Raw genomic sequence first — 12,778 nt, 5'->3', positions numbered from 1 at the left:
AGAAAAACGGTATAAAAACCAAAACACATTGCGGAATAAAACTCATGCTGTAGGATCCCCCATTAATGACTATTTACTAGCTAGGCAGGACAGGGGTGTTTAATACCTGCTAACGTTAGCTAACTTCACCGGTTAAGTTAAGAACCATATCATTACTTATGGTAGTAATGCAACTTCTCCAGCCCGAACTTAAATGTGTTTCCTACCCCTTTCAGAAAATGCTTAAGTATCCAAAGAGAAGAATCAAAACGAAACGTTATCCATGTCTGTCTACCAGAAGCAATGTTTTGGTGTCCATAGGCATGAATAACCAGGATGATCTAATAGGATGAAGATGGTTTCCGTAGGGGAGGAAAATAAAATACTGCACCCGTTTAAGGGCGATGTCTTCGTAAAAAGAAAAGTTAAACACCTTCAAAGATCAACGCTTTTAGTACTTATATTGGGCTGCTATATGTACTGCTCCATTTATTTTGTTTGAATGAAGATTAAGATGTATAACTGTTTTACCACCCCTGGTATGGGAAAAACTATTGTCTGAATGCACTTCCTCTAGACCGGGCTCGTGACGTAGACAGTGCGCGCGCGTTTTCCGTCTTGTCTTCTGGAGGACTCGATGGCTCTGGACCTCTATGCTGAGTATGCTCTGGACCAGGGATGGGCAACTTTGATAAGAGAGGGCCACAACATTTTCTTGTCGGTGTCAGAGGGCCAAATGTGACCGTGCACATCCACCACTGGGATATCAGGAATCAGTATAGCCTATGGCTGTACGGTTTATTAAATCAACATGCATTCATTTAATATTTTCTATACTCAAATGCATTTTTAATGTTGCTTCTATTCACCAATGAACTTGAAATAAACTAAGAAAATATTACACATTCACAATACACTTTTTTTCCACTGTAATGGGTAATAGCTCTTGCAAAACGCCTCTGTTGTTAGTGTATCTTTACCAGGGTTCCCACTCTAAGTAAATGTAAAATTCCATGACTTTTCCCTGACAAAAATCCTGAATTTCCATGACCAATCAGGAAATAAAAAAATGGGTATTGAGACAACCATGGAAAATGCTAATAACTCAAACACAATGCTGCATGTATACAGTATTTGTATTAATGCATTTTGGTATGTCTGGTATGATCTGTCTGTCCCACTGCAAAATTGTTAAGTGCTTGTGGGCTCGCTCGCACCCTTTCTGAGCCCTTTCCCCAAGTCGGCATGTCGACACCTTACTCAAGGGAATTCTTCATGTCATAGGGACGTTAAACGCGGGGTTAACCAAAGTGATACCAACACTGATGGTAAAGGTGTGTGTGGGAGAGGGTGAGAGAGAGAAGGATGATTTTTATTTCAGTATTTTATTCACTTTACAATATATGTGTGATGAACTGAAAAGTTAATAAAAGCCTACTGATTTTAAAATGCCCCCTCTCTACTGAAGTATTGTTGAGGCCACGCTTCTATACATTCTTGAGCTGGCCATGCACACGGAATCGATACACACATGTGTAAGATGGGTTACCCCAGTTGGTCAGGATCCTCAGCGCCACCACAGGATAGAAATCCTGAACAGGGTCCTGGGGATATGCAAGGTCAAAACATGTTTATCACCCTGTAGAAACAAATAAATGACGATAGGAGATTATGATGTGAGAATGCAGGATAAATAATTTACTTTTAAAGCAAAAGTTTGGATAGGGTCTCCATCTTTGTTGTAGGCAAATTTTCCTAGAAAAACTCCCTCTTGATGCTGGTCCACGTGATCAATTCCCTGTGGGTGAAAAGATTGGGCCTACTGTTGAGGAGGGAATGGCACTTAAATTTCATTTCAGTGAGGCCTCAACTAACATGGCATATATAGCGTTAATCACTATTAAGATGACAAGCAACAGAGTTGGCTACTCACACCTCACAAAAATCTTCTTTCAAGAATACAACTTATTAATTCTTCCAACATTCAAATTCGTTTAGTGTCCCTCTCAAAATACAGAAAAAGCCCACCACACATCCACATATACCCCGCATTATGGAGTGTATTAGTAGGGACTACATTAGCATTAACCTGCACAGCACACAACATAATGAACTTAGACATGCTATAGCAGTATTTTGTTAATAAAAACTTTTCTTTTACTAATCAGTGGCGACGTTGAGAAACTCACATATATTGCAAAGTCTTGCGGAGCGCTATCAATCTGGCCAGTTGGAGACAGACACTTGGGAAGATGCTCCATGGTCACATGTGTAATTCTCACTGAATGGGAAAGAGCGATGGTGACCGAACTGTAACTCCCCCTGAAGGCCCAGCACTTTCCTGGGTAGACCTCTGGCTTTATAGGCCAAACAGTAAGAGCAGAGACAGGACGGCTAAGTAGTGATGCAGTCCATAATCATCACATCTTCATAATTAGTGTTCGTTATTAGTTCAAAAGTAGACAACGGAGAATTGAAGGCTCTGATTTTGATCAGATTCATTTTTGAATTGTTCTGATTCATACTAAAATAAACTACTTTTGTTTAAATGTTTTGTGGTGTTTCTTTGGCAAGGTGCTTTTAGTATTCAAAAGATCATCATTTTCCTTTTTTGGCATTAGAACAGTCACCTGTATAACAGCACTAGGTCCTTCTGTTTGGAGTTGAAGTGATTGTGGACAGTATGGTTTTATGTAATGTGATTTGATCACTTTTCCTCCTGGGGAAGTATATACACAAATAAACAAGACATACTGAATGGTATTCCATTAAACATGTCAAATGCATGATATTATAGAGATTTAATAAATATATAAATCCACTCAAACCTGAATATATAAGGGCATAATCTGCCATGCCAGTTCCATCAGCTCTGTATTGATTGAGTGTTTCCTGCACGGTCTTGTGAACATCCTGATTTAGGAAGCAAACATATGTTGACATGCATTGTCACATTGTCTTCTCTCCTTTACAATCCCTTGCATAACATAATGCATGCCAGTCCCTTCATACCAGAGAGGTTGCTAGGCTCTGGACCAGTCTCTTCTCCATGCTCTCCAGCACCACCTGCAGTTCAGGCCAGAGAACTACACTTGGATTAGAACCTGTGAACAGGTGCTCCTGCAGCCATTTAGACAGTTCCACCTTAAACTGAGACAAGTGGGAAGATGTAAAGCAGAATAGATGTTCTATTCGTCATGACTGTAATTAAAATTCTACAATATCACTGTTACCATCACACTAATATCACAATAGCAACAATAATTGTATGTTATCTCCAAATGATAATGTATCAAGTCTTTCTGTATCATCACATACACACTAATTCAATAAATGTTGTAGCACTAGGTTAAACCGGATGCAATTTTCTCTTCAGTCTAAACTGGAAAAAACAGCAACAATGTCAGTCAATGTTGCCATCACTATACCTGCAAACTCCCCATTTCTTTCAGTAAGGTTTCTTTCCATCTGGCCTCTTTGTCTGTAAGCTGCTTTTGGATATCCATCACTTGTTCCTGGATCTTAAGACAATAGATTTCAGGAAAACAGACAGAATAGAAGCACTAGTGAGTGGCGGGGAATGGTTCTGTGACATTGTTATTACATGTGTGATCACACAAACTATGAAAGTTGGGAATTCCCTTCTGCCTGTTCTAACCTTGGCCAGGTTTATGCCACTTGCGGTATTCACCGATCCAGATGGCTGTTGAAATAGGATGGGGACACAGAACCAACAACCTGGGAGAGATATCAGTAGAAATGCATACAAATATGAATATGTCCACAGGTATTACAACACAGCTGCAACAAGCACTAAAGCCATTTCTTTTTTCTTTGAAGCAAAATACAGTGTAATTGATATTTCTTACCTAATCCCAAAAGTGTTAGACCAGCAACGGTCAAAGCCTTTCTTCTGTGAGGGTGATAGTCCCTATATGCACCAACATGAACATGGTCTTGAGTTTAATAGGTCTGGTACGTCACATTTTATAAGGTAGCCTACCACTTATTTACAAATATACCTTATCTGCTGTATAAATAACTGAATGCAACACCTTTTAATAGATTTAAATACATGACATAAGGCTCACCCTCTGAGTAGAAGAACATCTAGTGCGAAGGGAAACCACAAGGAGCTCAGGGATCTCCCAAGGTCAACAGTAAAGTCTATGAATTTCCGAAGAACTCTCGCCAGCCAATAAGCTAAGAAAACAAAGCCATCAGAGCAAAGATGTTAGAATTCCAAATAATCTTATTCTTAGTTTATATATAAGACCCCCATACAATTCCAGACTATTCCCTAACACCTACTAGACAAATTATTTCATCTCAACTCCTTTGTTTGTAATACAAGTGTGTATGTTTATTGTTGGGATTTTGACATTTGACCTTTCAACAACTTTGTGCATTGATCATTGTTTTATGTAAGCTATTATTATGAGCAAATATACAGGTTGTCCTTTTTAAGATTGTAACCAAATTTCAATACACTTCCAGATCTGTCTCTAAGCATAACTTCTAACTGATCTCTAATTCATAACTTCACAACACTTACACAGATTTTCCAGTCTTGTGCAATTGAACAATTATCTCCTCTATCCCTCATGTTATTCTCATGATGTCTTACATATGGGAGCATTCCTGTTACAGGAGCCTCTGTAGTCACTGTCGGAGGAGGAGCTTTCTGAATCATGGTCCACAGAGTGACTCGTGCTACTGGAGCTGGAGGAGGGAGCGCTGTGGGTGTGGTTGGGGAAGCAGCAGAAAGTGTGTCTCCTGGTTGCTGCCAAACCGGGAGAAGATGGAGTTCAGAAGGACTAGAATGTCAGTGTGATGGTCACAATTGTTTTAATGATGAATTAGCATTGCATGGAATGTTTGTTGTAATTTACATTTACATTTATTCATTTAACAGACACTTTTATCCAAAGCGACTTATAAAAATGAGGAATAATATTCAAGCTTCAATGCAGAGGAGACTTTAGGTAGGCCTACCTTAGGCCTACTACATCGATCAATTCTACCAGAGGATGACATAATGGTGACTTTCATTTTTAGGTATGTTAACTTACCAGCTATTGGTTCGGAGGTGGAAGGGTGGCAGTGAGTAGTGTATGGATGGGTGTGTGTCCTCAAGTGTTCAAGCGTCAAAGCCGAATCGCCATTCCTGCTTGATTTAAACAAAGGACAGGGACAGTGTTTTCTGAAACTGCTCACATTTTCACAATCTCTCTCTCTTTCTCTCTCTTACCTGACAGAAGTATGGCTACTGTCAGTTTCACACCTCTCATTATGATTTGATGGCTTCTTTTTGCAGCGCGGCATCTGAGGGGTTAGATGGAGGCAGATGATAGCAACACACGACTCTCAATCACATGTAGGCCTATGATGTTTGGAGGCATTTCAGTTAAACTAAATAAAAACGATTCTAAAAATAGGGAATAGGAAAAGGAACTAAAATGAATATAAAATCTGCATTCACATTTCTCCTACCTTATAGCCTACTTCACTGGAAAAATATAACAGAGGGCCTCATTGCAGGAGGCTTTGCCAAGCCAGTAGGCTAACCTAAAAACTTTTTTGAGAATAAAGAAATAGAATCTTTAGTGTTATGACTAGCCTTCTGTAGGGGTGATGTCATAGAGATCAGGAAAGAAAGTCGGATCAGAGAGGGTTGAAGCGGAGCAGTAAAAAAATATATTTGATTGGATTGCCTTTTGGAATTTTGGCAGTCACAAAAATCGGTAAGGGAATTCGTGCTTGCTTATGCACAGGGTCTCCAAACCAGGACGTGGCAGTACAGTGCCTGTTCTGTACAGAAGAAGAAGAAGATCCGTAATTTCACCGGGAAATAAAAACATGTTTACTGTTTCTATAGCAGAGATGTGATTTCCATTTAGCTAATCATACCTATGGTAATACATTACGAACTGCTGATTGGGATGGATGTCTGCAAAAAAACATGAACTGGGAAGAGCTTGACCTAAATCCACGAATTATAGCAGCTGTGAAGAGAGGTAACTCTGTGCTAGCATGCTAACAAGTGTCAACAGCAACATCTGAGCATGTGAAGCTAATGTGGCGAATACAAGGATACAAGGAAGTTTATTGACTGTGTAGTGTGTGTGTGGGTAGGTGGGGGCAGTGTGCTGTAAGTATGTAGAGGATGTGTGTTGGAGAAGATCCTGAAGACAATGTGCTGTGTATGTAGGGAGGGGGGGGGGGGGGGGCAGTGTGCAGCAAGTATGTAGAGGAGGCTTACTGTCAGCTAATAATGTCAGCTATAACATAAACCTATTTATAAAAATAAATAAAACTTCCGTAATGTTGCCCCCCCCCCCTTTTAAATTAGTGTTATTAGCTTACCCACACCGCCATGCCAGAGACAAACTAATGTCAAAGCTTAAGACGCTATCATAACATTTTCGTTTTTACCATGTCTTTAAATAACATTTGTGGGTCACTGTTATTCCTCCAGCTAATGTCAAATCAGCGAAAGAGATTCTGAGCCTCTCGGGTCCTGATCTACAGAGACTCACGAAGCTGTCAAAGGCTGATGTGCACCACCTACATACCGCTGTTGCTCAAGCTTACTGCAAGCGCCCACCTGTCACAGGTATCCATGATAGTGGCCATTTTCTTGTGGATTTACTTTCTGTTGTTCTGTGTTTTTTATTTGCTATAAATGATGACTTCACTCAGCCCTACAGTTACTGCGTGGAGAGTGTCCTTCTTTAGAGCCAGGGCATCGGCTCTCTTTTGGCTGTGCCGTCTTGGATGCGCTGTTGCGCGGTGGCATCCCATTGTGTGGCATAACGGAGTTGGCAGGAGAGAGTGGCGCTGGGAAGACCCAGTTTGGACTGCAGCTCTGCCTCTCTGTGCAGTATCCAGTCGAGCACGGTGGACTTGGCTCAGGTGAGATGGGCTGATAAGCATGAAAAGACCAGTGGTTTTATCACTCTAGGAATCAGTTTTACAAGACGTTTGTGTGAATGTGTGAACCCCATGTGTTTGGTGGTACAGTTCTGTGGCCAAATGTATATCTAGGCCTATGACTTGTTTTTGAATGTGTGTTTTACTTACAAGGGTGTGTGTGTGTGTATGTGTGTGTGTTCAGGAGCTGTATTTATTTGCACCGAGGACTCCTTTCCAATCAAGCGGCTTCGTCAGCTCATCGCCCAGCAGCCTCATCTCAGAGAGGATCTGCCAAAGGCTCTGGTGCGCAGCATCCGCTTCAGTGACAACATCTACATAGAGCACACTGCAGACCTGGTGAGAAACACCTTTAATCAATTAAGAGCTGCTGTACTGCACAGTACCTTGGAGTAATTTGCCTCTAGACATTTATTAGGCAACACATGTTGTGACATGGAAAAGGTAACCAATGTTTTAAATTGTTTGAAACTAAGTAACTCAAGCATCCACATGAAGAAACTAATAAACTCATAAACCTATTTATTAATTTAACCCATAAACCGTTTTATAATCATTTCTTCAAAATAGTATCGTCATTGTAGATGCACTGAGATTAACAGCTACAGGTGCTAAGTAGCAATCGCTGATGCCATATCCATATAGAAAGCGCTACAGACCTGTATCAGTCAGAGGATACCGGTGCTGCTGTCTCGAGGCCTGGTGCGTCTCGTGGTGGTGGACTCAGTGGCAGGACTGTTCCGGAACGAGTTCCAGGCGGACGAGACGATTGAGAGAACACGGCACCTGCTGACTTTCTCCAGCGCCCTCCACCGCCTCAGCCACACCTACCACACACCTGTGCTCTGCATCAACCAGGTAGGGTTGCAGTATTCATAGTAGACTAACACATGGGGCCCCTTTTTAAATGCCAGGCAAAGTGTAAAGTGTATCAAGTTCTCGTGATGAACTATGGAGCATGTGGGAACATTGAGCTGACTCATCAATGTTTGCGGTTAAAGGGATACGCCACCTTTTGGCGTAGCCCTTTAAGGTTTTAAATTTGGATTTTGCTTAGTTATTAAAGCAGCACTAAAGAAGATTTACTCTCGGGGTTCCCCTTACAGTTGAGAAGCGCAATAATAAATGAACTAAGTGTGCGTCTTTGCAACAAACCATAAACATAACTCGGATACAATATAGATGGAAGGCACCGACAGCAGTCTGTAGAAAGAGAGCTCCGAATTCCTGTAAGTAGCCTATTTGCACTCTTCTAGCATAGCAGCTCTTTTCCACTTCTGTTTCTACCCGAACAGCAACTTCCTACGGCTATTTTACAAGTTATAAGACCTGTTCAGAGTGCGACAGAAGTGCCGTTCGCCCTATTAAGAGTTGTATGTGCCATGAAAATGATTTTGTAAACGTTATTTTAAGACATTGCACTATGCCCATCATTCAAATTAGGGCTCATGCTGTTGGCATAAAACCTTCGATTGTCCCATAGTTAGAACATCTTTATATTCAAATCTTACATGTTACATCAAATCTTGTTTACACAGAGACAGAGTAGTACATTAGTATGTTCTGACATTTGGTGTAGTATTTCATTTTAGCATAGAGGAAAAGGACGACAGCTTCTCTCAGAGTCATTGTGACCTACACAGATGGTCTGTACCAAAGTCCTTTTAGGCAAGTCCCTCCAATCGGCGGCTATATAGCAACGCTTTTTGGGCACTCATCGGGCATCCTATTTAGCAGAAATGCGCGTGCGCAAGGCTTCACGACACCAATCTTGCTCCAGCGGCGAGTTCACAACACAAGATTGGCAAGATGTCTTCACAACACACCATATGATTGGCTCAATGTATTCACATCACACCACATGATTGGCTCAATCTATTCACATGTCGACGTTTTGCAGAAGAAGGGGTGGGATATGTGTAGACAACGGCCATATTGGCGTTACAGACTATGCCCATGCATTTCTATGGAGGATTTTTTGAGTGCTGTGTCTCCTCATTAGAAAGTCTCTGTCTGTACCGAACCTAAAAAGGTGAATCCAACTAAGTAACATGTATTTTGTAGGTCACCGATGTTGTAGACGGCCCAAATCCTGGAAGGTGTGATTTTGGGTGAGCAGCCTCTTATTTCTTCTTCTACAGTCTTGCTTACAGTCAGAAGACAGAATGAATGCTTGGAGCAAAAGCAAGAGCTGCCTAGTCCTACTCATTACTAAAGCCTAGCCTAATTCTTTGTGACAACACATTTGCAACACATTATCTCTTGGGCAAAATGAACATCTCTCACGGCAGTCTAAACCCAGCTTGCCTAAGTGTCTTGTAATGCTACTTGCCTCACTATTAGGATATTGTCAATATGAATGTTATCTATGTGTATATCTGTATACTGTCATTATGAATGTTATCTAGGCCTTTGGTATCATAGCTAACCATGGTGTTTTAACCATTATCCGTCCTTGTGTTGATTATTGTAAAAACACATTGAATTACCTCTGTGTACGAAATATGCTTTGCCTTGCCTTGCCTTGCCCTAACTCTGTTATTCATGTTCCCCCTCAGGCTGGTGGAGAGCCGGGTCCTTCCTGCTCTAGGCTTGGCCTGGGCCAATCAGGTGATGGTGCGGCTCATGCTGCGGAGGCTAGGGGGGTGCGTGACGGCCGGCGAGCAGAGCTGCATCCCTCGCCGTCTGGAGGTGGTTTTCGCCCCCCACCTGCCTCGGGACACCTGCCTGTGCGGGGTCTGGCTGGAGGGGGTGAGGGGTGTCCCCCTCGGGGAGGACACCCACGGAGAGCCACCTCCACCACAACAGCAACTGCTCCCAGACGGACAGGTCAGAACCACCCACAGACCTGCGGCAGGAGCAGAGGGAGCAGGAGACACGTGACAACCGGGCAGAACTTTACGGAACCAAAAAGGTCTGACGTGGCCTACACCCACACCTATCTCAGTCGCAAAGGTAACCGATAGCCGTGTTAGCTTTGCCCTCAGCCATTGTGTGCAGTGTCAGCAGGAGGAATCAATATGCCCCCCCCCCAGGGGAAGACTCAGGGTTGAAGAGCACACAGCACAGAGGACCAATGAAATGTATAGCTGAAAATACAAATTTGAGGCAAATAAATTCTTCCCCGCCATCAAGAGGAGGCCGCTGAGTAACAATGGCTGTTCAAATCCCCCTGAGGCCTAAAGACTCACCTGACTGCATCCTCAGAGACACAGGCATAATGAAATGTATGCAGTTTGCACTTTAAGCACTGTGAGTCACTATGATGACTAAGCTTACCTGTACCAATAAAGGCGGGCAGAAACAGCAGAGTGGAAATGCTTGCCTGTTTTTAGAGAGGGAGAAGAGTCAATTTTTAAGAGTAATGGTGCAGTGGTTCACCATCTCACTTTATGTCCCTAATACCTCAAGCCATAAAGTTGTGAGAGGTAGTTATTTGTTATTGGCAAGTGTAATTTAAAACAGTTGGTTTTTATTGTCATAGTGTTGAATGAATACTTATGAGTACCTTTTGTGGTGCATTCATGCATTGAATAAACTTTGTTTTTTTTTTAATTGAAGTCAGAGTTGTTTCATTATCACACAAACTACATGCAACCTCAGGCCCCAAAAGAGTCACAAAAACAACCTCCTCTTAAAACAGATTAGTTGCATTCTTTCTTTCATTTCTGTTTTTCTTCATAATCTTTATCTCTTGTTTGGAGATTTTAAGTCTTAAATCTCAAAACAATTTACACTCTTTGGAAGATTTGACCGCAATGCTGATGTTCGACAAGCAACCAGCAGAGGGCGGTATAGACTACAACCCTCAGTAGTGGAAGGCCTGACCTCTCATATAGTCCACAGAAGTGCCATCAGGACCACAGGCCATAGAGACTCCTTCCACACTGGAAGGCTGTTTCCACCTGACTGGCGCTGCATCTGCGCTAAGAGGAAAGGACAGTTGTGGCAGCTGCTCATGTTTGATCTGGGGGCCAATCCAGCCAGCCGGGTATGAACTTCATTTCAGGGACACGTTGGCTTTGGTGTGTGGGGGGGGGGACCCTGGGGACACAGACACCAGACATGATGGCCCTAGCACTAGTCGGACTATGGAGCAGGGGTAAGCTAGGGTAACCACTTGGATGACGGGGTTTTTTTTCCCTCCTGGACACTGGTCTTATGACACTAGCATGTGGGAATGACTCTGCATTCTGCTGCAAATGTGTGAGATTTTTCTCATATTTTTAGTGTATGGGGATGGTAACCAACAACACTAAGTAGTTTGCGACTGTACATGGTTTGTGTGTAATCACATAATGGTATCAAACCACAAGGGGTTGTAATCTTTGATAGAACAAACTTATCGCTTGTAGCAAAGGGGAGAAAGCAGTCACCCTGCACGGCCTCAACCCCAGTTCACAGGGTACCAAGCCTGTATCCTAATTCCATGGCCAATGATCCAGGCTCGTTGGCATAACACTCAAAGGCTACACTCAACTGTAGTGGCGGCAGTCTGTCACATAGCATACATAGGAATGTATGGTATATCAGTGTTATCAGAGCAGCGGCGTCCCTCTCTAACTTCAAGAAGCTCTTGAAGACCCAACTGGCCTGAGGGTACCTCCTCTAACAATCCAACACACTTCTAACAATCCAACACACTTAACATTACTTTAACAGCACTTTAAACATACATTTCTAGAACATTTTTAGTTGTGTGTGTGTTTAATGTTAACTTATTATCTTGTAGTGTTATTTTTATGTTTATGTTGTTTATTTATTTATTTGTTCTTTTTGTGGGCATGACGGTGGGCGTAAGCACTATAATTTCCATTCTTATGGTTAAAATAAACTTGACCCGACTTGACTTGACTTGAATATGTACTGACCACGCACTTCCCATTCTTCCCTCCTGTGCCTCCTTCTTCTACCACTTCCTCCTTCAACTACACTTTGACTAGTACTTAAACGTTTGCACTCTCACCCTTTGGTAATAATACTATGATGCAGCATTGCTACCTAAGGTTTCCTATGCATTGTAGCTTGAATGTTATTCCTCATTTTTGTAAGTCGCTTTGGATAAAAGTGTGAGGTGGTGTCAAGCAGACATGGTGGGGTTGTTTCTGGCTGCTGTGGATTGGGTGGTGGGACGTGTCACCAGCCGAAGGGGTCGATGGACAACTCACACTGCGGATTATTGGAGTATTGACCCAATGCTGTGACCCAAAATACATTACAGGGCTTTGCAAAGCCCTGAGTCACCTAACTCAATCTGATGATCAGTTTGTGTGTTGGTGTGTGTGTGTGTGTGTTTAAGGGAGGGTGGGGTGGGTTCAGCGGGCATCTGTGTGCAAAGATAATTAAGCAAAAGATCTGAGAGTTTGCAGAATGAACAAAACAATACATATACATTTAAACAGTAGCTGTCAAACATGACTGTTTGTTAAACAAGCATAACAGAATTCTATTCATATTCAATATATTCATAATGCCATATTTATCTGACCTTTTGGACCAATGACCTTTGGCTGGTGACAAATATGATATTCTGGCCACTCCATATAACTTTTTTGTTTGTAATAGTATGTAAAGGGGGTAGGATACTTAATTAGATACATTCCGTATCTTCATTCCGTACTGTCAGCATAGCCTCATTAGGGTAGCACACCATAGCCCTGTTGGCGTAGCACACAGCATAGCCTCGTTAGGATAGCACACACCTTAACCTCGTTAGGATGGCACAGCATAGCCTTGTTAGGATAGCACACCATAGCCCTGTTGGCGTAGCACACAGACTTGCTAGGATAGCACACTTCCCACTTGTGATGGACATAAAGGCAGTAGTAGGAGCTCCACACTATATGTAAGGGAGGACATTAGGTGC

The 12,778-nt window shown here is 42.3% G+C and overlaps 2 protein-coding genes across 2 annotated transcripts in view; one reads left to right on the top strand and one right to left on the bottom strand.

Annotated features, from left to right (window-relative positions):
- The window catches only part of brf1b (BRF1 general transcription factor IIIB subunit b), an 85,889-nt gene extending 85,590 nt beyond the window's left edge, over positions 1 to 299 (bottom strand). The window contains exon 1 of the mRNA XM_076273284.1: positions 207 to 299. The gene's annotated coding sequence lies outside the window, so the exon portion shown is untranslated. The remainder of the gene's footprint in view (positions 1 to 206) is intronic.
- Positions 300 to 5,812: 5,513 nt separating this feature from the next.
- Positions 5,813 to 10,465, top strand: xrcc3 (X-ray repair complementing defective repair in Chinese hamster cells 3). Its single transcript, XM_076272266.1, has 7 exons — positions 5,813 to 5,996; positions 6,458 to 6,595; positions 6,682 to 6,894; positions 7,097 to 7,251; positions 7,558 to 7,770; positions 8,977 to 9,023; positions 9,471 to 10,465. Exons 1-7 carry the CDS (start codon positions 5,942 to 5,944, stop codon positions 9,793 to 9,795), a joined length of 1,146 nt encoding a protein of 381 aa, XP_076128381.1. The 5' UTR covers positions 5,813 to 5,941; the 3' UTR covers positions 9,796 to 10,465.
- The last annotated feature ends 2,313 nt before the right edge of the window (positions 10,466 to 12,778 follow it).

Source organism: Alosa pseudoharengus, unplaced genomic scaffold, assembly GCF_046254945.1.
Source record: "Alosa pseudoharengus isolate Yale_2024_CS ecotype anadromous, Long Island Sound unplaced genomic scaffold, YU_APseudo_1.1 YU_APseudo_1.1_scf_7, whole genome shotgun sequence".
Classification (NCBI taxonomy): Eukaryota; Metazoa; Chordata; class Actinopteri; order Clupeiformes; family Clupeidae; genus Alosa; species Alosa pseudoharengus.
Note: the sequence above shows the minus strand (reverse complement) of the source record. Positions and strands in the feature narration are given on the sequence as shown.